The sequence below is a fragment of the Tympanuchus pallidicinctus genome, unplaced genomic scaffold, assembly GCF_026119805.1.
Source record: "Tympanuchus pallidicinctus isolate F22 unplaced genomic scaffold, pur_lepc_1.0 scaffold8, whole genome shotgun sequence".
NCBI classification, from domain to species: domain Eukaryota; kingdom Metazoa; phylum Chordata; class Aves; order Galliformes; family Phasianidae; genus Tympanuchus; species Tympanuchus pallidicinctus.
In genome coordinates this window covers 7750575-7777020 of record NW_026294802.1, presented here as the reverse complement: position 1 = coordinate 7777020, position 26446 = coordinate 7750575, and the positions used below count along the sequence as shown (strand labels likewise).

The window sequence follows — 26446 nt, the reverse complement described above, 5'->3', positions numbered from 1 at the left end:
GAGCAGTTCTGCCAGCATGAGACCTACGGCACTGGAACAGGCTGCCCAGACTGGTTGTGGAGGCTGCAGGGTGACCTCAATACCTAAAGGGAGCCGACAAACAGGAGGGGAATTGACTCTTTGAAAGGGTAGATAACAGCAGGACAAGGGGAAATGAGGGAGAGAAGATTTAGATTGGTTGTCAGGGAGAAGTTCTTTACAGAGAGAGTGGTGAGGTGCTGGAACAGGCTGCCCAGAGAGGTTGTGGATGCCCTGTCCCTGGAGGTGTTCAAGGCCAGGTTGGATGGGGCCCTGGGCAGCCTGGTCTGGTATTGAAAAGGGAGGTTGGTGGCCCTGCATGTGGCAAGGGGTTGGAGATTCGTGATCCTTGAGATCCCTTCCAACCCTGGCCTTTCTGTGATTCTGTGATTTTTCTCTGGGAGGCTGAGAGCTGTGTTTGGCAAACCTGCAGGGGAAGCATGACCGCAGTTTGTCTACGTTTTATGAATATCTACAAAGGAAACCAATCTACAGAGACACTGTTTTAATGATTCCTGAATTCATCGATTAAAAAAAAAAAATAGCAGCAAAAGAATCTGAATTATAGAGCGAGGGAAAAATGTGGCACCACATGAACAAAAATAACCCCAGAAGCAATCCTTGCCCTGCAGCTAAATCGCCCCTTTGCCCCAGGCAGCAAAGTGGCCACAGTGCTGAGCTCATCTGTGGTTAATAATAAATGGCTGTCAGCCCCACAGCTCCGGCCCTTCTGTCACGCCTTCTGCCAGGGCTGCCCCGGCACAGCTCCAGAGCCCACCCAGCCTTGGACACGTGACGACAGCGCCCGGAGGTAAGAGGCGCACCAGGCAGTAATGCACCAAGGCAGATGCGTGGGGCGATGGTGAGGGGAGGTGAGTAGCATCGGTCTGCAGGAGGGAGGAAGGCCACTCTGCGTGAGAGCTATGCAAAACCTGTGCTAGCAGTTTGCACAGGTTTGTTATGGGGCCTAAGGTCAGACAGGTCTCACTGCTAAGCTTGCCAAGCTTCAAAACTTGCAGCTGGCTGGCCTCCATTCCAGCCGAAACCAGCTAATTACTCTCAGGTTGCAGGTGGGGACAACTGGTTTGTATCCACAGCCCAGCAAGGCTTGGGCTCTCCTGGCTGCTGCGCTACAGAGTCCGGGGGTTTGTTAAAATTCAGAGCACTGCTAGAGCAGCCCAACTGATCCTCGGCGTAACCTTTGTGGCTCAATGAATAGATTCCAAAGCTGACTTTGCCCAGAGAGCCGAGGGGTGTGTACACATCCTCAGCGAGAGCAAAGCATTTACATGAACTTCTCAGGCTGCTGGCTGGGAGCTGAGCGCTGCACAAGCAGGGGCTGTAAGCATGAAGCAAAGCTTGTGCCATGTCTGTGCAACAATAGGATTTCATAAAGGCTGTTTGGATTTTTGTCTTAAAAATGGATTTTGAATGTAGAAAAAAAAGATCTTCTGGTTTTGGTTGGGTGTGTATTGTGTGTCATGATGATGTATGGCCTGATGGTTTGGGAGATGTCCCACAAAATCAGCCCGTCTCTCCCTGTTGCACCACCCAAACTGCTCTGTATAGCTGAAGCCTTTAGATTCTGGGAAAAATAAAATAAAATAAAAAATCAAAACACATTTCCTGGGTGTACTATGCTTCTAATGGCTGTGATGCCACACATTGTGCAGAGATCAGAGCCATGTTCTGTTAAATATAACACAGAGTACTGTACTCCAATTAATTTCCTATCTAAATTAGCAATAGGTACAAAGGGCTGAAGAAATAAATCCTTTCCTCACAGTTAAGGGGTGAGGAATAGGAAGGCTTGAGAGAGATGGCCAACTGCCCAGCAAAAATACGTGTAGCAGCCTGGAGTTGAGCGAGACTGCCCTGGGGCCCAGATCAGACCAGCCTCTTAACATTTGCAACTCTCTCCTCCTCTTTCTCTGTCCTGAAATGAATTTAATTAAAGTGAATAGGAGTTGCTAAGAGACGAGAGGAGTTCTGGAGTTCTTGCTGGGGCTGAATTGTGCCTCTGCTTCCAACACTTTATGCTAAAAAAGATGATGTAACATGAGCATACATAAAGCACTGTTGGCTCTAGGATGAGCTGCTCTTCCCTCCTTACAGTTACAATCTGGCTTCCCAGTCCTCAGCATCTTTCTTTATTTTAGAGATCTGCTAGTTTCCTCTGAGACACCAGCAAAATATAGTTACATTTCTCTGTAGCATCCCTGCAGTTTTCTCCTTGTGCTCTTTTGGGTTGGGGGTGACAGCAGCTGAGCCTGAAATTTGTCATGAACAAGTATCTTTGGAAATCAAAATAGGAACTTCAGAAGTCTTTCTACTTTGTTACTCCTCATCCTTTCCTCAGCTCTACCTTGATTTCAGCATCAACAATGGGCTAGGTAAACTCTTTCAACTCCATTTCTTCAGTTTAACATTTTGATTTGGCTCAAGGCCCAGCTCATGCTTGAAACACGATAATTTTCCAGGCAGTCTTCTGGTCAAGCCCAGGATTGTTCACTTTCCAAGATCAGGGTAAGGGATGGCAGATTTAGCTTCTCATGGTCACATTATTGCTAAATTAATACTTCCATTTTTACCCGACTTTTGTAATCTTAGGACCATCCTGCTGTACAAGATGATTGCGAAGATAACTTACAGGCTGGCAAGACATGTGTCCACTGAGACGCATAGGACCACGCAGGTGAGAAGATTTCTGCATGGTGAGTAGTGTATTCCAGAGCAGTCCCTGGGTGGAAAGCATCTTCCTCATCTGAACACAGCAGGGACCTTGCTGGAAGTGTTTTGGGAGCAAAGCAAAGAGCTGCTTTTTCAGCTTTCAGGAAGGTACTTCAGGTCCTAAAAGCACAGGGAATTTCCATTGTTTCATAATAACGCTAAAAAATAGGTGACGTTTTGATGCACAATAGTCTTACTATATATTTACTCTTGGTGCTTGCACTCTTTTAAAATATAGCATTATTCAGGCATGATTGCAGTGCTCAGTTCATTCACAGAAACATTAATTTAAAGTAATATTAAAGTAACGTTATTGGAGCCAGTAGCAATGCAGCTGTAATAACGGTGGGAGAATAACATTCAGATCATAAGAGGAGCATTATTTGTACTCATTATGGTAATTTCTTCTTTTTTTTTTTTTGTAAATAGTTCAATTACATAAAACACAGTTTTAGTCTTCATGAAGTTACTTGCAAACCCCTCAAAAGAAGAGCTGAAGAGAGGAATGAATTTACTGTGACTATGAGAAATTGCTTTTTTATAAAATAGCTCAGTAGTAACTGCAAATACCCCTGTAAATAATTGACTTCTTTATGTTTATCTCCAGGTGCTTATTTCAGGATTCGGCCCTCCATACAGGAAGCCCTGGTGGAGGGGAGGCCAGTCGTAGCCTTGGAGAGCACCATCATTACACATGGCATGTCCTATCCTCAGAATCTGAGGTTGTAGGTTTATGTTCCTTGCTCAAGGAAGTTGTGAGAACAAAGTGAGGGGAAATGTCAGGTTATTAGAGATAGTGGTATAAAAAAAGTCCTATTTGGACTTTCTAAGTAGAGCAGAATCATAGGACACACATATTCATACCTATTTATCTCCTTACCCAACACCTGGCTTCTTTTGAAATGTGGCAGCAGATAATGTCACCATTTGCTCTAAGACAGAGATACCACAATTAATGGCTGCACAATGACTGACACTGAAAACTCCCATGTGGTTTCTTTTGGTATACCTTTTGTGATACAAAAAGGATTGGAACACAACATTGAAATCTGCTCATTGGCACCACTCAGAGCAGCTGCTGTGAGAACTCATGGTCCCTCTCAGTGCCTTCTGTGCCCTATGCACAGTTTTAGTGGTTGAAGGTTGCCTAACATATGTAAATATACCTGCAATCAAAAGATAGAATATCCCACAAATGATCAAGTATATAGCCTGCAAAGCTTAGAAAGGCCTAGTTTTTAACCTTAGAATATCCTCAGCTTGCAGCTTTTCAACACTGTTGGTACCCAGTACCTAATTGCCTATACTGTAAAAATATATCCTGGTCATTTGAGTAGAATTGAATTATCAGGGGTTTCTGTGAAGATTTATGATCTCACAAATAACAAGGATTAGATACAGAAAGGTTCTAATTTGAGAAGATCCCTAATTTTTAGCAGTGTATTGTACAAATAGGTTTGCCTGTAAGCCAGGCTATTTTACAGCTCCTGCCTCAGAAATGAAGCATAAAGCCTGTCCATTGCTATCCTTAAAACAGGAGCTCTGAATAGTTCTGCACTGCTGCAAAATCAGGTGTAAGGTTTTGCCATTAGGAAGATACAGAAGCAGAACTGGACTTAGCTGAAATCCTAACTGAGCAAAACTGGAAACTGGGAATGCCAGCCATGAATCTCGGCAGGTTTCTTGTCTGATTGTCTCACTAATTTTGTGATTGTTGTCTCATCTACCTTCTTCTAGCATGGCCAGAGAGGTAGAAAAAATTGTAATGAGAAACGGAGCAGTGCCAGCCACTATAGGTATTTTAAAGGGTCAAATCCACGTGGGACTCACAGATGAGGAACTTCAGTTCTTGGCAAGCAGTAAAAATGTAGTTAAAGTGTCTCGGAGAGATCTTCCTTATGTCCTCAGCAAGGTATGATATGCAGACTTTCTACTGGGGTGTTTTCAACACAGCAACAGGGTGGTCTCCAGCTTTAAGCCAGGTAGCTTTGAGCCCCTTACTGAGATACCACATGTATCCGGAGTCAAAATATATCTGAGTCAGGGAATAGCAGACCTGAAATAGGGCTCCTGAAAATTCACTCAGGATTGGCTGGTTAAGCAAAGAATATTCATTTTGGCATGATAGGGCATCATCATGTTACACATGAACTATGTGACAGCAAGTCACCCCAACGTATTCATATAGTACTAATGATCTTGTTAACTGTCCAAGAACCCTGCTGGTTGAAAAGCCCTGGAGAATGAAGGCTTTTGCTATTATCAGACCAACAACAGCTTATATAGAAGGGATGATGAAACCTCTGCCTTTTTGCAAAGAATGTTTGTGTCAGAATTTCACTTAGCTGTGCCAACAGGCTGTTGTGACACTGCTGTTTGTCAGAACACAACCACAGCCGCCTGCATGTGGCATTCTCTGAGTCACTGTGGGGGCTGCCTGTGACCTCCTTTCCCATATAGGGTTTGTCTGGTGGAACTACTGTATCTGGAACAATGATTGCAGCACACAAAGCAGGAATCCCTGTGTTTGTGACAGGAGGCATTGGAGGTGTCCATCGAGGAGGAGAGAACAGTAAGAAAATTAATACATACTACATTCATCTGTGAGCTGAGGAGGAGGTGGGTCTCACCACACATGAGGTTTATGCCCTAGTCCATGTTGCTCTCTGGAAACCTGGGATATGGCACAGCTTTGGCAGTGCAGCTTGTGATCTTTAAGTACATACTTTTCTTTTAGCTATATATACTCATAGTACAGTGTAAACACACCGCTCTGCTGAGTGCTATCTCTTTCTGGTGTAAATTCTACACTGGAGGTTTCCAGAGGTCAGCAAAGCTTATGTGGTGTTTCTCTGCCAGTTGTGTCAATATTGATATCAAAGTCTTCTTATATTCCATTTTCTTGAACTTTGTCCTTTCTTTTTTCCAACTCAATTTTTGCATGCTGTTTAGTGACGTGAACTAACAACTGAGACAGTCAGTGCAAGGCTGCACCTCTGCCCTTAATCAAGTGACTTCTTTGTTTTCAGTCCTTCTTACAACCTTAGCACCTTAAAGTATGCTTTAAAATTGTAATATTTGTGTGTGGATCAGAATGTTTACAAAAAGAGGCAGATGTGGCTTTTTAACAGGGCAGATCACATTAGCACAATCACAAACAACAGCTGCTTGTCCCTTGACAGCTCTGGATGTGAGTGCTGACTTGACAGAGCTAGGACGGACTCCAGTTGCCGTTGTATCTGCAGGAGTCAAGTCTATCCTTGATATTGGCAGGACATTGGAGTATCTGGTAGGTATCATGGGCTGCTGAGCATGAAAGCAGGTGATTATGTACTTGGTATACTGTGTCCAGCAGTGCTAAGTGGGCCCAGTGATGCTGGGGCAGTTATTAAGCCTAAGATTCTGATGAATAACTATTTAGAGGATGTGAGGACTGTCTTTTCAGTTCTCTAGTCCTGAGGCTATTCAGGCACTGGACTGCCCCCAGCATCATCCTGTCTGTGCCCGACAGGCTGTTGCACAAGTGCTCCAACTGAGCCAAAGGCAGCCCAAGCCACGGCCTCTTCTCTGGGTTTAGAGTCACTCACTTTTCTGTCTACTGGGAGAATGCTCCCACACTGATGGATCAGGCAAGCTATATCTATCAGACACTAAAACAAAGCTATAATTAAATTAAGAAACAATATGATTTTTAGTAGAGTCCGTTTTTAAGGTTTGTGATATTGGAAACCACCAGAGGCAGTACTTCAGGTGACAGCCAGAGTCAATACTTTCCAATCACAAACAGAACTCATTTAAATTCCTGTCAGCTCATGGCATAACTTCAGGTCACAGCTTGTTACCTTGGACTCAGCATTGTGCTAGTGACAGCTGCCCTGCTTTTGATCAGCTCTGTGCAAAGGACGCGTGTGTCTCACATGTTTCAATATGCCAGATTCTGTCTGACTAGTTACCATGTCTGGCTCTTTGCTTTGAAAAATGTTGGTGACAGAACAGAATAGAATGGGATGTATTAAACGTGCAAAAATAATCAAACCCTGTGCTAATTCTGTGATTCTAAAGAAAGACGGTTTCTAGCTGGTTAGAAGGGAAAAGTCTTATCTCTCTCTGAGTCCCATTTCCCTCCACTGATTACCTCACCTCCATTACTACAGGAAACTCAGGGGGTCTGTGTGGCTGCCTTTGGAGAGTCAAGGATGTTCCCAGCCTTCTTCTCAAGCCAGAGTGGCTTCCAGGCACCGTATCATGTCCAGGACGAAGAGGAGGCAGCTAAACTTATCGGTGTGTTTCAGCAGGGAAAGGCTCGTGTAAGCCCTGGAACAGAGGGTCAAAAAGTGGAGTCATTTTTTGATATTTGGTTGGTTTATTTTTTAAAAAAAAAGTCTTTGCCTCTTATTGTACAAAAAGCCTCCAAAGAAATAGGGGGACATAAACTGCTTGCTAACTAGACAAGAACCTGTCCTTGGGTGAGCTAAGAACAGGAGCTCCAGCTGTGGATTCACATACTCCCCACCCACTCTCCATCGTTTTACATTGTTTGTCCAAAGAGAACCTCTATCACAGAATCACAGAATGGCCAGGGTTGGAAGGGATCTCAAGGATCATGAATCTCCAATCCCCCTGCCACATGCAGGGCCACCAACCTCCCCTTTCAATACTAGACCAGGCTGCCCAGGGCCCCATCCAACCTGGCCTTGAACACCTCTGGGGACGGGGCATCCACAACCTCTCTGGGCAGCCTGTTCCAGCACCTCACCACTCTCACAGTAAAGAACTTCCCCCTGACATCCAACCTAAATCCTCCCTCCCTCAACTTACAACCATTTCCCCTTGTCTTGCTGTTATCTACCCTTTCAAAGAATTGATTCCCCTCCTGTTTGTAGGCTCCCTTTAGGTACTGAAAGGCTGCAATGAGGTCACCCTGCAGCCTTCTTTCCTCCAGGCTGAACAAGCCCAGCTCCCTCAGCCTGTCTTCATAGGGGAGGTGCTCCAGCCCTCTGATCATCTTTGTGGCTCTCCTCTGGACCCTCTCCAACAGCTCTCTGTCTTTCTTGTACTGGGGGCTCCAGACCTGGATGCAGTGCTCCAGCTGGGGCCTCACAAGAGCAGAGTAGAGGGGGACAATCACCTCCCTGTCCCTGCTGGCCTCCTCTAACCATCTGCCCGTCCTCTCCCAGCCAGCGCTCTGGGTCTAGGCCTGAGCAGCGGTGTGCTGATAGCAGTGCCCTGTCCCCAGAAGCAAGCTGCCTCGAGCCAGCTTATTGAAGATGCCATCCAGCAAGCTCTCAGCGAAGCCAGGTGAGAAGTAACCTAGGCCCTAACCTCTGTTCGCTCCATAGTTTTGAGGAAATAAGTGACTTCAGGGACGCTGCTAGAGGGGTTGTAGTGCAGCTTAATCTTGGGTGTGGATGAGCCCATAACAAGGCTTTCAGCATGGTTTTATCTAACCTGAAGCTTGTTTACAGGAGTTTTTATGCTATGTGGTTATGCAGATAAATTAATCTGCTTGCAGCAGTGCTTCTACTCTGATGCCATTTCAGCTCAGTTTGTCTCAGTAATTTTCTTTACATTTGCAGGTCCAAAGGGATTTCAGGCAAAGAACTGACCCCTTTTTTGTTACAGAGGATCAATGAATTAACCAACGGGAAGTCACTGGACTCCAGTATCCTTTTACTAAATGGAATGAATAAAGGAGTAGTATACTTCCTATCTCCTCCAATGATGTTTGCTGGAAAATGCTGACATTTTATTGACAGTTCAGCAAGGGGCAAACACTTTGTTACCTACAAATAGATGAAAGCTCAAGTAGCTGCATCCTGATTTTTCAGTAGCACCCTTACTGTCCTCCTCCACTTTTGCATTAAAAATTAGATGCCAACACAGACAGCAGATAGTCAAAGAGATCCTTCACATGTGATCCCTGAGCTTGCCTGCTCTTTGATGGAATCTCAGTTCAGTCTTGCCCTCAGAGGAATCGTACACTGGAAGATGTCTGGGCTTCCCAGAGCACTGAGAAACTTGGAAGAAACACTCCTGTATAGCATGAATGCTCTTGCACAGGCAAGACGAAGGCAGATCTACTGGCTAGGATACTGGTGTAGGGTCTGGAAAAGATAGATTCAACCCCAAGCTCTGCTACCAGTTCCTTGGGAGACCTCATGGCTGGCAGACTGGTTTGAGGATACTGGAGTTGTATGCTGCCACAAAATGGGGCTTTCAAAGCCTCTGATACTCTGGAATTAATGAATTAATGAAAATCAGACATGGAGAGACTTGGCAAAAATCTCAGTAGGCATCCAATACTGGAAGGGTGGCCAAGATCCTCAAAGGTTGTTACGCTCTTAGCTCCAGGTTAGGCACTTCACCTCATTTTCTGTGAGGCCTTTTCTTCTATTTTCTGTCTGTAAAATGGAGATGTTAGCTTTACTCTCCATGGACACAGAGGAAGGTGAATACTTAAAACTTCAGCATGCTCATACAGTACTGTAATCCAGCATACCTGTTCCACTGGATTTTGGCTTCTGGGAATCAAATCTACCAAGTCTCACAGCATGCATTTCCTGCTTTCTCCCTCTAGGCCGTTTCCTACGTAGGATTCTATTGGGCCAGTCATGCTGATATTTTCTCTTTTCCTCAAAAAATGCCATACAGACCTTGCTCTGATCCAAAACAATGCCAGAGTGGGCAGCTGCATTGCAGTGGCTCTGAGCAAACTACAGAAAGCCACAAGGAAGGGGAGCTTGCCTCGCAGAGGGGACACAACCGTGCCTCAGCCAGTGAGTCCCCTGCTGTCCTCCACATAACACCTGTTTGCTGACAGCACTGAAGATAGTTTTTTATCTATTTCCAAAAGCATAAGGTGACTCAGCCAGAGACCAGTCGTTCTCCTTTATGCTGGCAGACATTCTCTCTTTAATTTTCTTTATTATTCGCAGCTAAATATTCTCTCCCATTCTGTGTACAGAGGATGAACTGTGGCAATGCCTAATCTCATTAAATCTTAGACCATTGTATCCACTAAAAATTTCATCACTTTTTCACCTTTTATTGTGACCTTATGTACAACTTCAACTCTGTTTCTCTCAGTGCCAGGGAATTTATGTGACTGCAGGAGTAGACTTGGAAGAGGGTGTTGGCAGAGGATATTTTGAGCTGCTGAGTCACACACATTTTATAAATATCTTCTTTCTTTGGCCTCCTTCTCATGACTGCCAGAATTACAAGATGTGCCGCTTATCCCAAATATGATCCATTATAACTCTAATACTCCATTCACGATCTTAGATTTCATGTGTGCTACATGATTTACAGCAAATCTATTTTAGGTAGACTTTAGAGAGCTGAAAAAAGTTTCTAAAATCCATTTGCAGTAGGATTTGTCAACATAAAAGAGTGCAGTGACTCCAGAGGCAGTAACCTATGTCCCCAAAGAATCTGGGAACTTTCTGTTTGTGGAGCTGTGCTGCTTTTTCTGGCTTTGTGGGACAGTAAGACAGTGATCCATGAAGTTGCACTGGTTAGGTAATTTCTTCTGGGAGCTTGCAAGACATGACTGCGTTTTTCTACCCATTTTTATCCATTTCCTCCCTGTCCATCCTTCCTCTCACTCCTGTTAAACAGCACTGCCTGAATCTTTCTGAGGGTTAGTATGTCAAAAATTGTTATACTCTGTGAACAATCAATAAAACCGCCTGCTCCTCTGTATGTACTCCATAACGTCCTGCCTGCCATGCTGGGACTGCATATCAGCAATTATAATTCAGAAGTGCGGAGGAGAGATTTCCATTCTTTCAGAATGGAAGTGCACAGACCTGTGTCTAGCCAGCCAAAAAAAGCACAGGCCTTCACTCTGTAAATCAGAAGGCTTTTCAAGACGGTGCAAAAAAAAGCCAGTGAAAATTGGAACTTTTCCCTTAAGTCCTTCCAACTACTTTCTACCTCTTTCTTCCTTTTAAAGGTGGTGATTGGAGGTATCAACGTTGACTTTATAGCCAAGGCGCAGAACTCTGTCATCCTGGTATAGTATTTTTAGTAGCTTGCTTATCACTGCTGCCATTTCCAGCTAGTTCTACAGAATTGCCAAGCCAAAGAAGGGTGGTGGGGGGAAGATGATGTCAGTGCATGTTATCTTTGTGTCTGTATGAACACACAAGCACACACACGGGAAGCGTCGTGCTGTGCATTTGGTTGTGTTGTCTAGGTGGACACACACGTGTCGATCTGCTGTGTTCATGTGCTGAGTCATTGCCTCTCAAGGAGCAGAGCAACATATCATCCTTACAACCTCCACATATCACTGGCCTCAACTGGTACCTCAATGCAATTCTTTGATGCCAAAAACCCAAAGAACTGTTTTAGTAGAAGTGCTGCCCAAGTCACTCACAAAATACATATGCAAAGAGCTAGAAGCAGTGGATGAAAACCCTCACTGTGCTAACCTATACGTAATTCAAGATTAGAAACTATACTGAGGAAATCCCCAGATAAGAGCCAGTTCTGGCTGCTTCAGGCTGTCTTAACAGCTTGAATAGGAGCCAGACTACGTGCAAAGTACCCAGAGTAGTAAGAAGCCTTTGAGAAAAGTAGCAGTCAGAGCTAAATGAGAGCCATCTTCCTCAACCATAAGAAATTTAAGACATAAAAAGAAAAAAAAAAAAGATTGCTTTTAAAAAATAAGCATTTTAAGCATTGTGAGACCTTGTGTGTTTCAGTGTGGTTTGACCAAGAAGCTAAGACTTGCAGACTTTCCCATTGCAAACAGCAGTCATTATATGACCTATACAATTCATTTTATTTTATTGAGATTGAAGTGGTAGAGCTTGCTTGTAAGTTGTTTAGTTTCTCAAATCTCTATGCTGATTGCTGAAGCAATAAACCTGTAACAAACTCCTGCCTTCAAATGGGGCCACCTGTGAAGACCTCTCAGTCAGACAGAAGACGACCAGCTGGTGAAGCTACTGCTAAGGAAGCTGGAAATTAAATGATAAGGAAGCAAAGATGAAACCATCATAATGGTTAAAGGTGACACGTGCTGTAGCGTCAGCTGTGCAGGCTTTCAAAACCAGAAGTCCAGCAGCTGCAGCTGTGATCAAACTGAGAACACACATACCCTGCACTAAGCTATTAAGGCAAGGTGCAATCAAAGGTAGGCAAACCACCTGTTGGGATAGCAGCAGTGAGCGCAGACCCCTGAGGCATGCGTGATGTGGTGAGGGGCTGAGGGCAGTTACAAACCCCATTGGGAGCAGCTGGTAAGGGAAAAGGAAGGTTTTTAATGTTGTATAGTAGCGAGCCCTGGAGCTGAAGGCCCATCACAGCAGCTAATCAAATTTCAAGCTGCACTGCAGGAGGATTTGGGAACTGACAGCCTCTATGGTTAGGCACAGAAGAGAAAGCAGGCTCAATGCTATTGCTCTGCTTTGGCTTTTAAGGATTTTTCCAAATTGCTTAGCACCCAGCAGGTCCCACCCTTATGCATGCTGTTTGTTGAAGAGGCTTGCAACACATGATGTCTCATTTAGCAGGAAAACAGCAGTATTCTGTACTGATTTTACCTTGTATGTGGCTTTCAAGGCTACCCAGAAGTGAAGTGCCTTTTATAATTAACTATTTGCATGTAAGTAACCAGCAGAGAAAGATGCACATTGTCTAGTTTTGGGAAGGTTGCTGGACAAGTAACTGTGGCTATAATGGTTTTAGAATATCCAAAAGAATCATAGAATGGCTTGGCCTGGAAGGGACCTCAGAGATCATCTAGTTCCTACCCACTGCATCAGGCTGCCCAGGGCCCCATCCAGCCTGGCCTTCGACGCCTGCAGGGATGGGGCATCCTCAACTTCAGGAAGAGCAGAGTCTTATCTTTACATTAGGAATTCAAGCTTCTTAGGATGCAGAAAGAGGTCCTAGAAACTCTTTCAATTCCTTGAAGCCTTGCCAGAAAGCATCAGCTCAGTTATCTTTCAAACCACTTCAGCAAGCCCATTTTCATCTTTCTTTCCCCTGAATGCAACAGAGAATAGATACTCAAGTGCTGCTACAGATTGAGCTCAGTACAGCTGAGCTGGCAAGGTGTGATCACAGTCAGTCATCTCTTTGCCTTTACAAGCAAGCTGCTTCATCTCTCATCGCTCCCACTCTAAAGTAATTTAGCAGCTTCGTTTCTTTTAGATCTTGTGGGGTTGTACAACAGCAGGGAGCACCCACGGCTGGATGCCTGCATGGCAGGCTGGTACATCCGCTGTTAGGGTGAAGCTGGGCTTAAAAAACATGAAGCTGTGCCATTGGGATGCGGGGGCAAACTGAAAGAGAAGAGCAGCAGGCAAAGAAAGGAGCTCGTGTATTTTCAACGTTCCTGATGGCATCAGCTTTGAAAAATAGATGATGGAGCTGCATTAAGTAGGGTTTGTGCTCATTACCAGCGACAGCTAGTATCCTCTTTTAATGTTGAAATAGAGGACCGTGTTCAAAGCTATATTGTTTGACTTGCCTAAACAAGCATCCTTGCTTTTTGATTTGGAATATATATATGTATTTTCACTTGGCTTCTTCTATTACGCACAGTAAGTTGCAGAGCTAAAATAGACAGGCTCAGCGCTTTGGAAATCTGCAACGCTCAGTAGGAGACAGTCACAGATGGAAACAGCCTTAGTCCTGGCAGTGCCAGTGGCAATTCAAGGGGAGCGTAAGCAAATGTAACAGAGAGGCATTTGGGTTAATGAGGAGTGACAAGTAGTGGAAAGGTGGACAGAGGCGATAGGTTGCTTACATGGCATTCTACTCAGGTTGTCCAAACAGTTCAGGGCTTGGAGAACTGCTAGGCAGAAAAGCAAAGAGATGGAGAATGAACATGGTGTCTTACAGACTGCACAACTGGGGAAAGCCAAGGGAAACAAAAGGAGCCTGGTGGTTAAAACAAACAAACAAAAAAAACCCAAAACACACGTAGTAGGGAGAACAGCCTCTTACAGGACTGATGAAGACAGTATTGTGTACTAAGGACAGGTATTGTCCATGATTTCAAGGCTCACTAGAGGGGAAGAAAGGTCACTGAAGAGCTTTGATGCAAGTTCAAAGAATGTCCAAGAACTGTGAGAGGGGAGGGAGGAAGACTATCTTGTACCCTGAGATGGCAATACATCTGCTTGGCTAGGAAGGATAGAACGTTTACAAGCAAGAAAAATGAGCATGTGCAGAGATATTCTTGTGCGCCTGGGCTGACACAGGGCAGAGAGAGTCTGGACCTGGAGCAGCACTGTGTGGGTATGCACATGCTTCAGTACTTGCCACCCAAACACTTGTTGGGAAATTTTTTGTTCCAACAGGTTTGCCTCATTATTTTTATCCCCAAAAGAGACAGGGGAGTTGTTAGCTTTCTTTATTTGAACAAAGGGAGAATCCACTGGGGCATGCATCTATGGGGTCTCTCTAATTATCAGGGGAAACTTTTATCTCCGTACCCAATGCTAGTGAGACGTTCCCCCCTTTCCCCACTGTCTTGGGGTTTGTATTCATCTCAGTTCACCTATTGCATGCTCATCCTCCCCAATAGGTACCCCCCACCTTTGTTTATACATACTTTCTAACTTGGATTCAGAGTTTGTTGTTTTGCCCAACTAGATCTTTGTCTCCTCTAAAGTCTGTCACTCTGTTCTGTCCAGCACACAAGATTTACACACAGGTGCATCTCTCCTGCCATATACCTGCAAGATAAGTTTGTTTAACTTGTTCTTCTTCTCAGATCCTATATTGCAAGACATCTCATCCTTTCTTCTCTCATGTCACAACCTACTTTTGAAAAGCTCTGGATTATCCAGAAGATTATTAGGCATGCCAGTGGCAAGCTGTCTTCAGAAATGGAAAATATGTTTCAGGATTTTGTGAATCAAGAGCTTTAGAGCAATTTGATAGTCAGTGATGAAGCCCAGAGAGATTTGGACATTTACTGAGGTAATTCTTCTGGCAGGAGAGCTGGGAGGAGGGATGAGGAACTGTCTGTGCTCTGGCAGTTTGACCATTTGTGACAGATGGACAGAGGGAAGAGAAAGGAGAAGCTGATAACCACAAAAGTGGAGAAAGGTTTTTGGAGAGAGATGTGTGGGAAGAAAATGATGAGTCAAAATAAATAAAACTGCAGAGGCAACACTTGCAAAGGCAATAAAACCTGTTTTATCTTCAAAGTGAAAGAAAATAAAACCAAGCAAACAAACAAACAATTGCTTACAGGTGGGAGGTAGGTGGCCTGGAAAACAGTTCCAGAGCCCATCAGGTCTGGGTCAGTAGCTCCAGAGTCCCAGTGCTGATGTGAGCAAGTAAATTCAGAAGGTTGCTCTTCAACCAAAACGCCCTTCCGTGTTGTTCAAAGAGGTTGTAGTCAATAAATTCAAGATAGTTACACATGGAGAGACCAAAACAATCTCGCCTTCTAGGCAACGGGCCTTTTATCACCAGAGCTGATGTGTTTAGATGGGCTGTGGGAGTTTGCAGTGCTTGCAAAACTAGACGGTCTCTATTCGCTGCTGTATGTTTCAGCAATATCAATTTCACTTCAGGTGTTAATGGAGGCATGGCATCTATACCAAGTAGCTCTTCCAACTTTGCTTATAAATAATTTATTCCTCCAGGGTGGCGGGCAGACAAACGCTGGAAGAGTAAGACGAACTTTTGGCGGCGTTGGAAGAAACTTGGCAGGTGCCTAGTGCTTGGGTTCACCTGTGGGTGCCTGCCAGCTGTGATTTGTCCTTTGGTACTCCTTCAACAGCAGGAGCTCTTGAGCTCTGTTCAGATCTGGGACACATTAGGCAATACATCAGGGGAGAGACTGCCTGGAAAAGGCAAAGGATGATCCAAAAACTGAGAAGGAAAGGAGCCGAGCAGAGGTCTGGAAAATAAAGAACCTCAAATATGAAGTTAACTAGTCTGTAGCACAGTGGCCCCAAATTGAGGTTAAATAAGCACTATTGCTCTGCAATGACTGCTGAACAACCCAGTCCTCAGTGTTGAATTAACGCCATGTTGTGGTTGCAATAGGAGTACGTCTCAAGGAAGGATTTGAAATGAATATACCTATTCAAAGGTGATTGACTGAGTACCAAAGACGAGAGGAATTGGAGCACGGAAGTTACTGTAGGAGAGAACAGGCTACAGTCATTGGCAACAGCATAGAACCATAGCATGCCTGGTGCTGTAGCACAGGCAGGAGCAGACCAGTGTTTGAGTGCTGAAATTAGCAGGGGGACATAACGTGAAGACCTTAGGATTACTCTGGCTTTTTGATCTTTCCCAAGTCTCCCTAACACAAATCTGCTTTCGCTTCAGATCACAGATGGGGAAAGCTTGAGGAAAAAATTGCAACCTATTCACTGAGGAATGAATTGTGGCAACTTGAAGGGAGAAAAGGAAGGGCTTCTCATGAACCCATTAATAAGACAGCATTGCAGGACAGGCACACGGCAAGGCCACACACAGAAGTGATATCGGCAGGCCTGAATTCTTGTGATGGGTACAGGAAATGTTGCCAGGGAAGTGCATAAGTTTCCTCTGACAGACCTGTGAACTTCTTTTCATTTGCTTTTAGACTGCTTAAGCCGTCTTGGCCTGACCCCTCTCCTTCTGTCAGCTGTGGGGAAGGATGAACATTCAGAGTCCATCCTGCACTACTGTCAGCACATGGTACGTTTCACAGTAATGGCTCTTCAGAAGCATGGAGGTGATGACATTACATAAAGGAAAAAGTATTTGTAACCCTGGCAAACATAAAAGCCACCTTCCATTGCATCTCATCACTAAGAAGGAGAATAATTCAATGCTGCTTAGATACAGATCATTAAAAGCCAAGGTGCTACCCCCAGAACGCAGATGAGATGTACACAGAGCTTTAAGTCTGAACCACATGGTCTTAATTCAGCTCCAAGGAGCGGTGTTTGAAGGAAAAAGAGAAGTAAATAAGGAGGAACTGAAAAAAAAAGTAGGCAGGCCTAAGCACAACTAGAAATATGCAAAGCCCGATCCTTGGGATAAACAAAGCAATACCAAAACCAGCCTGATTTGGGCTGTAAGACAGAGAAAGCCTAGAACCAGAAGCCAAGGCTAGGTACCTCACATGTTTGGGGAAACAGAATCTTACAGCCGTATACACACACAACTGTACACCAGAGAAATACCTGACTTCAGCAGCAGCTTGTCCTCTGACACCAGGAAGCCAGAAGCAACCCCAATCCAGAGCATCAGGCACTCCTCTGGGAAAATGGCAGAGCTGAGGGCAAGCCAGGGCTATGGGCGGAGACCCCAGCTGAGGCTGGTCAGAGCCATTAAGGCCTATTGGTGCCTTCAGGGCCCTGCTATACAGACATAAAGACCACCTGAGACCTTAGTACTGGTAATTTGAGCAGCTCAATGAAAACAGTAATAAGAACAAGAACTCTCTTTTGGTATGCAGAGGCTTTATAGCTGCAGATTTGTAATCCTTCCTCATCTGAGCACAGTACAGTTTGAGCTATCTCAGTGAACAGCCTCTCAAGAGAAGGTGGAGTAGGACTATTTGCCAAGAAATCCTGGTCTGCAAGAAGCCTTACCAGCAGTGTTGGTGACGACCTTGCCCTTAAAGCCTCAATATTCCCTGTGAACTAAGTGGGGAGAAGCACTTCTCCATCCTGGAATGTATATTCCAAGCAATGCCATGGGTTCTCGTAGCAGATCGTTCAGAAGGCCCACAGAGGGGAAGGACACCTCACAGCTATACCTTTGACTGCTGTAAAAATGGTTCTAAGGCTACCATCAAAGTCAGCTTCCCTGCTGTGCAATCAGTGAGATGGCTACTGTAAGCACTAGCTGAACCATGCACCAAGATTTGCTCAGTATGCCATCAGATGTGTCACAGAAGTTGTAGGAATGGATAGCTGGGGCAAGCAGTGCTCTGCAGGATGCTCTGCCATCACAGCAGAGCGACACGATGCATTGAACTGCATGGCAGAGGCCTGTCATGCTCATTTACTAAACAATTTCTTAAGTCTTTGCTGTGGCTCCTGTTGCATTACACTATTAATAGTTAGCCATCTGCCTGCACTGCCTAGACCAAGATATCTCTGGAATGTTGCTTATCTGAAGGGAGAAGGGAGGATAAAGGGGGAACAGCAAGCTGGGCTACTGCTACAAATTGGGTGGGTGCAGAGAAAGTATACTGATGTTGAGCCAAGTGTAACAGAGAGGAGGAACACACTCCTTTTATAATTGTTCTTACTGTTTTAGGACATGAGTGCCATCCTGCAGCTAGAGGGGAAGAGCACAGCTACTTACAGTGCTATGATAACCAGTGCTGGGGAGCTGAGCATCGGCTTGGGAGATATGGACATCCACCAGCAGATCACAGAGCAATACGTATGCATGCCAGCTGATTTGCAACCTTCTGCTTATGAGAAGCAGTGTGGAGGTGTGACAAAAACCAGCTAGCAAAGTAGTACCAGGAGGGAGTGGGTGTGCAGAGGGAACATGGGCATTCCTGAAGTTAACCCCAGGTATTGGCCACTGAGATTGCAGCGTGGCAAGCTACCAGAGGTACCTGTTACTGCTTACCCGGATGGAATGTCTTCATATTTCTGTTTCATAAGAAGTCACCATTGCTATCATCCCATGAGATGTAGGCCAGAATCCCCTGCACTGATGAATTTCAATTAACCTATCATTTTTGGCTTTTTAAGGTCAGCAGTAAATCCAGCCCAACTGCAGAAATTATATTTCCCCCTTTTAAGAAAAAAAACCAAAAGTAGACAGAACACTGCCTAAAGTAAGTTTTCCTGTTCCGCTCCCGCCCCACCATCCCTGTTGTTTCTCCATGCTGAGTTGTACAAACAGGTGCTGCTCCTCAGCACGTCCAACCCTTGGAAACATCAGGGCTAATTGCAGATTGGTTTGGTGAAACCCCCATCACTGCACCCTCCTCCTTAGTCGTTCTGCTGTCAACAGAACAAATCCTGCACTTCATGACTAGCAGTGACATGAAAGTTAAGTGCAATTTACTTATTGGTGGGCTCTTAGTGAGGGAAAAATATGGTCACTGCTCCCACTTCCATCCCCACCCTGCCTCTCCCAAGCTCTGGCACAGAAAACCATTACATGACAGATTAGTTCTCCTGAGTTTTACAAACCAGTTGTGGCCAATGGAAATTGTGATCCAATCTTCTGCTGCAAAGTGCATTTTGGCAGCCCTTCTTTCAGCCAGGATTAGCAGAAACACAGGAGGGAGGTGTGCAAGAATGCCTGTAGTGCAGGCCTGGTGTTTAGGCTGTGGTCGTGAAGCCTCAGAGAGGCAAGAGAATGAGCTACAGCTCCTCACTCCATCGTCAACCTGCTGTCTACAGAAGTTCTGTAGCCACTAGATATACAACTGGACAAGGCACGAGCAGACCAAGGGAAATTTAACATGATAAAAAAACAAAGAGCCAATCTGTGTGCCTTCACAAGAGGATGACTTGTCTTCCTCCACCTAAATAGGGAGCTACAGGCCAAAAGCCCTCATCTCACTGCGGCTGTTAGCTCTGGGGCTGTTCAGAAGGGGCTCTGCCTGTCAATGATGGGGAGCAGAGAACAAGAAGGGGAAGAGATGAGATAAATGGAAACATCCAGCTTCCTTAAGGAATCGCTTTTTTATGTTCATTCCTGTGTTTAAGAGCTGTGAAAACCCTGCATCCTGAGTATGACCAGGAATCATTTTATCTCTCTGCAATGACTCAGCCTGTCTCTGCTCTGTGTCTTGGATTTTGACTAGGTGTCCCAGTTCAAGGAGAACCTGTGCCGGGCCCCACTGGTTTGCATTGATGGAAATGTGCCTCTTTCCACTATCCAATACATCTGCCAACTCGCTAGAGATCATCAGCTAGCAGGTAAGGAGAGCCCACCCAGCCCTGGCCCCATGGCTCCTATGTGTGTGTGCACCAGGGTGCTCCACATGATCTGAGCACTCTCCATTCGTTGGTGGAATTATCCAGCCTGACATGCTGTGTTACCCACTGCTCCTTTCCATACACTGCTATTCCATTTTAAATGGATGAAACACTTCTGCTTTCTCTGAGTTTATCTCATTCCGCAGCTAAGTCACATCTGCTGTAACATAGGAGCTAGAGCCCTTCAGCACTGCCAGAAGGACAAAAAAAGCTGTTCTCTTTGCCTTTAATCCCAAGGCAAGCACAGATGTACGTGCTTCTGCCACTCTGAGCAGTGATGGAGTTTTCTTTTCAGAACAAGTGCTGAAGCATCATTTGGGGGGGCTTCTCTTCCACCTTCCATAAAATCCAGAGCTCCTCCCTGGCATGCTGAAGACACTTTACAAGGCTTCCCAAACCTCTGCAGTTTCACCTTCATTTTTAAGAGCAAATCCTGAAGAAGATGATGTTCTTAATATGTGGCAGAGGTTGACAAAGCAGATAAAGGGAGTAACAGGCCCAAAGACTGATTATATCATTCCAGAGCCAGAAACAACTTTGTCATTGCTGAGCAGCAAAGAGGAAAACTGGGGAACTATGGACACCAGTGTGGGGGAAATCATCTTTAGGTTTCTGATACTCTGCAAAACAGCCCCAGCTGTACAGATCACATTAAGCCTTCTGCGCTGCATCCTGCTCAGATACAGGAAAAAACCTCTGGTTCATCAGTTAATTAACCAATTGCAATCTTCCTTTAAAGTGTGCTACGAGCCGACAGATGAGAACAAGGCCTCTAAGCCATTCCTCTCAGACAGCTGGAAAGCACTCACGTACATTTGCCCCAACCTACAAGAGCTAAAAGCAATAAACCGGACTCTTGGGAACCCTCTGCCAGCAGGTACTGAACACTCACAAGAGTCAGTTGTGCTGACTTTGCTTATTTCACATAACCTAGATCAGGAAAGAGCATTTTCCTCCTGTCTCCCATTTCAATCACACTGGGTTATAACACAGCAGGAATTCATGAGCAGTCTTGGCATCTTCCGCCCTTCAGCCATCTCTGTGTGGGTTGCTTGGCCCAGGCCAGACCAATGATCAATCAAAGAGCACAGCAGGCCTAGCGTGGCTCCTTGTGCAAACCAAGAGGTCTGTTTTCCTCACTTTGTCACCGAAATAAGAGCAATCTCTAGTTTATAAATATCTCAGTGACACAAGATGTTCTGAGGGCACCTGCCCTCACACTACCATTCTTTGGGGAAATGAAATACCATACTGTATGCAAGCGGGATCCCAAAAGCATTAAAACATGGAAGTCATGCTTCAGGATGGTGTTTTTGATCTCTATAGACATGTGTAGTTCCAGGGAAGCATACGATTGACAGTATGGAAATCTAACACTGGAAAATCATGTTTTCCCATGAATAAAAGGAAAAAATATCACATTTTCAGTAGTGCTCATAAATAGGAGCACCGTGTAGGCTGCTCCTATTTACAGTCTGCCAGCCCACAGAGAGACCCACTGAGATCCTTCAAAGTTACACCCTAGCTTTTCCTCTTCTCTGTCTAAAGAGGCACCATCCAGGCTGGAGGACATTGTCAAGATGGCAGCAGCCTTGGCCTGCCCTTTGCTGTCCCACCTGTGCTGTGTGATCGTGACCCTCGGTTCTCATGGCGTCCTCCTGTGCGGCAGGAGCCTGGGAGGGAGTATCTCTCTTCGTCCAGCACCTCACGACCAGGTAAGGGAAAACTAACTCAGAGCTCTCAGCAGCTTCTGTCTGGGACTGCAGAGCATGATTACTATTTCTGGTGGTGAAGCGGTGATGCTGGGAAACGTGGCATCAGTGCTGGCAAATGTTCGTGTTTGTGGGTGGAATGCACAGCTCTGACGATTAGTGAAGAAAACTGAGTTGTCTGTCCTGGCTCCTGGCAGCAGTGCTTATAGCCAGCTCATTTTACATGTGCTTTCCCTGAATATTCATGACTGCAAGCTTCATTTTCAGGAACTTAAATCACTGATCTCCTTTGAAGTGTGAAAAAAAAAGATTATTAAGATTATTGGCTTATTGGCTTATTTTTGTTTCCCTTCTTTGGCATCTATGCATGCTTGGATGACACCAGCCCCAACAGGCCACATCAGCTTGAGCAGTGCTCACTGTCCTCCCTCTCTTCCCGTACAGACTGCTGCTGCCAGCCTCTGTGCCACCCACTACCCCGCCATCCCTGTCAGCAGGGAGGAGATAGTCAACGTCTCAGGAGCTGGTGACAGGTACATTGCTAACTTCTCTGTATTCCCCAGCTACATGTGGAACCATCCTAACATGATTTCTTTTAAATTCTGCTACAAAGATAAACTGTGTTCTGTTGCTTGAGGAGCAGGCACAAGAACAGGACCGGTTACTGTGATTCCTTGCAATGCTCACTAGAAATGTCTCACTGAGCATCTTGAAGCCCACTTTGTTCTTATTAGCTTTACTTTTGTTTAAGATCCAAGCCCTCCATGGCCATCTAGTATTTTCTGGATTACTCTGGGCTGAGCTGCTGAAAGCTGAGTAAACCACTGCACATCAAAGCACCCTTACCAGCTAACTAATTTACCTCCAGTGGAAGTAGGACTGATGTTCAAGAGTTGCCCTATGAAAGCACTCCATCAGGCTCTGCACTTGCCTCTGGCAATAGCTTGTGCTTCAGAAGTCTGCTGTGCAACTCGCCTGCCTGTTTTCACACTGCTGCACATAGGGATAGGAAATGACACATACTATTCCTAGCCTCAGTGATCCATTCTCCGTCTGCCAGGGAAGTATTTCATTATGCTCCTTGTTAACTTGTCAAACTCTATATAGCAGTCAGATTTAATTTAATTAAAAAATCTGGGGATTTTTTAATTATTATTTAGTTAGTTATTTTGCTTCGTGTGCTGCAATAATTGATTCTCTCCTTTCATTGCCTTATGCTAGACCAAAAGGCCACATCTGACAGATATTTCCTTTCAGTTTTCTTCTCTTACCTACCAGTAACTCAACATAGCAGTATCTCTCCTTTTTTTCTTATTTAGGTGAGCAGAATAAAAAGTCATTTTTGTAATAACTCAATACTTTAGCCAGGATCAATCAGTATCTTCTTGCCAAGCTAATTCATCCACTTAACACCAGAATCCTTCTTTACTTCTCATATCCTAAACTGCCTCTAAGGTGAGTTGGATGCACTCAGCACAGCACTATGAAGGAGGATGCCATGTTGTGCAATGCTGTAGAGCCAAACACAGCAGTGGTGGAAGTTCACGGAGTCTCTGACTATTGGGAAATGAATCCCATATTGATTTCTTCTCCTGAAATCCCATTCCTCAGAGTCTCCAGGTTCATGCAGGAGTTTTCAAAGCGCTCTTGTTTGTCCTGGAGTGTCCTTCTGGCATCCCTCGGCAGCTTCTCTGAGCTCCTGTTGCATTGAACAGTACCAGAATGGGCCAGAAGTGCTCTCTCTTTGGCATACAAGCAGATGAAACAGCCTGGCCTGCTGCCTCCTCCAAGGGACCATGCAGCAGGCTACAATCCAGGGCTAGACTCACAGCTCAGCCTTGAGAGCCCTAGTCCTTCCAAAGCACTGTGTCAGGGATGCTGATCCAGGAGGCCCCAGCCCTGCTCCTCTCCCAAGGCTCTCCTGTCCTTGGAGGTGCTGCCCTGCGGCTGTTTGCTTCCTGCACCCAGCTGCCCTGGCAACATAACACTGCCTGCCCGCACACGGCATCGCTAGGGGATGCACCCCCAAATGTTTATTCTCAGTCCCTGGAGCTGTTGAGAGATGGAATGGTTTTGGAAACCACAATCTTTTGTGCCTTTGTTAAGGAGAAGAAAAAAGAAAAGAAAAAAGAATGATACTGAGGTAATTAGCGAGAGTGCAGAAAAGCAGTCATTTTCCCTTTCACACAGATTAGCTCATTAATCCTCCCCGCTGCCATGTTTTCTTGCCCTTGCTTCCTCTAGTCTCAAATGTCATTATCTTTTCCCTTCACCTTCCCTTCTTTGTCCTTCCCCAGTTTCCTAGCATCACTCCGAGTTTGGCTACAGACAAATGCTGGCTGTTCCCACCAGCAGCACCCTGCATGTCCCCATGCCTCAGCAGAGCTGTCTTCTGCAAGACAGGCAGGTGATAGCATCACTTCTGATGCCTCCTTGCTGCCTGTGGGTTCAAGTACCTGTTGTTCAAGCACTCGCAGCATTCTTACTGGCTAATCTCAAATGGACAGCCACAGAAGAAGCTGGCAGAAATCTGAATCCAAAATCTCATTTCAGCTTTGGATTTTTTTTTCCCATCCCCTCTCACATTACATAGGGAAATCTACCTCTCTGCCCATCTACACCTTCCCAATGGGGGTAAGGAGGGATTGTAATTAGGTTTCACCAAGGAGCAGAGAAGTGACAAAATAATTGAAGAGGAAGGGAAAAATAGGTTCTTCCCTTTGTAGATGCCCTTTCTCCAGTCTGTCTTGGAGAACTGGGAGGAAAAGAAAATGGGGTAGAACGGGGTGTGACATCAACTTCTCAGATGAGAGGCAAATAAAATGCAAATCAATGGCACTATTTGTTCCTCCAAATTTTAAAATAAATATAATAACCCCCCACAAACTTCTTTTCACCTCATTCCTACTCTGCTTCTGTAAGCAGTGATCTGGATTCACAGAATCATTAATGTTGGAAAAGACCACAAAAATAATTGAGTCCAACCATCAACCCACCCCCACCATGCCCTCTAACCACGTCCCTCAGATGGGTTGTATTCCAGCCAGCCATGTTCCTGAGGCCAAAGCTGTTCCCAGGGCTCACAATTGCTGTTCTTTCTCTCCACAGTTTAATGGCAGGAATTGCTGCAGGGATGCTTGCCAACCTCGACACAGACACCTGTGTCCGGATGGGCCTGCTGGCTGCACGCCTGTCTCTCTGTTCCTATGAGCCCATTTCCCCAGAAATCAGCACGTCCACCATCAGCCAGGAACAAGTCCAGAGCAAGCCCTGGCCAGAGGCAAAGGTATGGAAGCTGGACTAGATTGACATCACTTTCTCATCCATCACCTCCTCATGCACCCAGCAGTACTGTCTCCAGGAATTAGGCCGTGTTTTCTGTTTCAAGCTCAAAAGCTGACTGGAGGACTTGAGCTACTGGTACACACTGCTTTTTAGGAGGTGAAGTCTCAATGGAGTGCATCTGGCATCAACTTGTATTGCACTGTTCACATTCACGTTTTTCTATTGTTACTTCCTCTCTCTCATGAGTTACAACCACTGCTTTGGTCTTCTGTCTGCTGCCTGCTAATAGTTTATCTCACATTCCTATGGGGAACACTCACCTGTTTTGGTTTGGTGTAAACCATCAGGGAAGGAGGCCCCAATCCAGGGAACTTTTTTGTAAAGGAAGACTGGTTTCTGATGCTCAGATCTCCTATTTCCCTGAAGTTACAGTCCCTCACATCATCGTTCATTGCCATGGTAGCTCCTCTGTCACTGACTCCCATATCTCCAGGACCATGTCTTCAGGCGGGTCCAGCAGCTTCTCACTCCTGTTTCTCTCCAGGAGGTCTCATGGACCACAACCAGTGCAGCTGACAGGGACGTAATGCTGTATGACAACCTGATAGGCCTTCCCAAGCTAGCCAGCAAGTGTTGCATTTTCTTGGTCATTTCCAGGGAGGAGGGGAAGCACAACCCCTGTTTACAGATGGCCACACAAGCTGTGTAGCTCAAATGACTCAGCCACGTTCACAGTGAGTTTGTGGCAAAGCCAGGAACAGAGAAGTGACCCTTTCCAGGATAGGACTGCACAGCAATCCCTCTGCTTTTAACACCTCCAGCATCTTTATTACTAAGGACAGCTCTACTTAGGTCAGTTTGGTAGGAAGTCTGGCCACTGCCTTCTGACAGGCAGCTGGCAGAGCCAACTTGCCTGAGGCTGAGCCATTCCCATCCAGAGATGAGGACAGTGGTCACAAGAACTCACCCTTGGTCCACAGGGAACACCTAGTGGGCAATTACAAATGCCCAAGAAAGGGCTTTAAAAGACAATGGATGAGGGGTTCATTGGGTTTTTCTCCTCTGCCAGCTGCTCGTTCCGGAAGGCTTGTAACAACTCATCAGCTTGGAGTCTGACACCTTTCCATCAAATTTGGCTAGGGATGGGCAAAGAGCTGGGAGTGTCTGAGGTCTGTGACAGTGCAATGGCAAAGCTCTGTCACATCAGTAATATCTTCTCAGGGTATCAAAGATAAAAATACAGCAGATGCCTTTATGGAGAAGAAAGGGATTCACACACTGACCAGCAGCCCCCCCTTTATCAAGGCCCCAGCTGAAATGCTGTGCTTACACCACACATAGTACCCATCACTGAGAGAATCTGGGTGGCCTGGTGGGAGGGTGCTGGGCTGTTTGGGAGTGCAGGGATGGGGACAGGCCCCCACAAGCAGCCTGGTTAGCTCACAGGAGGGGAGGTGGGACATGGCAGGGGCGGGGGAAAAGAGCTGTGCGCCGGTGCTATAAAAGTGACATCCAACCAGTGCTGGGGAAGAGAGGCAGCCTCAGCTTCAGCTCCTGTTCCCAAGCCTCATTGAGCAGGGCATCCCCGAGCCAATCCAGGTCCTGAGGATGGAGGTCTGGGTGCTGACAGCTGCTGCCCTGCTGCTGGCACAGCTCTCCCTGGCCCCAGCACACATAGAGGCGCTGGGGGAGTGGGCAGCTCTCCCAGCAAGACACCTCGGAGCTGGGGGACCCACAGAGAATCATCGGCCAGCTGGAGATGGAGGG

At 45.7% G+C, this 26446-nt stretch overlaps 1 protein-coding gene across 1 annotated transcript; it reads left to right on the top strand.

Annotated features, from left to right (window-relative positions):
* Positions 1-718: 718 nt before the first annotated feature.
* LOC128073034 (uncharacterized) lies at positions 719-24948 on the top strand. The gene is given in 20 exon segments (XM_052667340.1): positions 719-772; positions 774-829; positions 2629-2732; positions 3356-3470; positions 4486-4660; positions 5209-5320; positions 5931-6037; positions 6903-7029; positions 7926-8046; positions 8325-8410; positions 9400-9524; positions 10706-10765; positions 15369-15435; positions 16322-16416; positions 17992-18120; positions 19508-19622; positions 20422-20559; positions 21231-21397; positions 21839-21927; positions 24503-24948. Coding segments are annotated over 20 exon segments (2238 nt in total). The 3' UTR covers positions 24699-24948.
* Positions 24949-26446: the final 1498 nt, after the last annotated feature.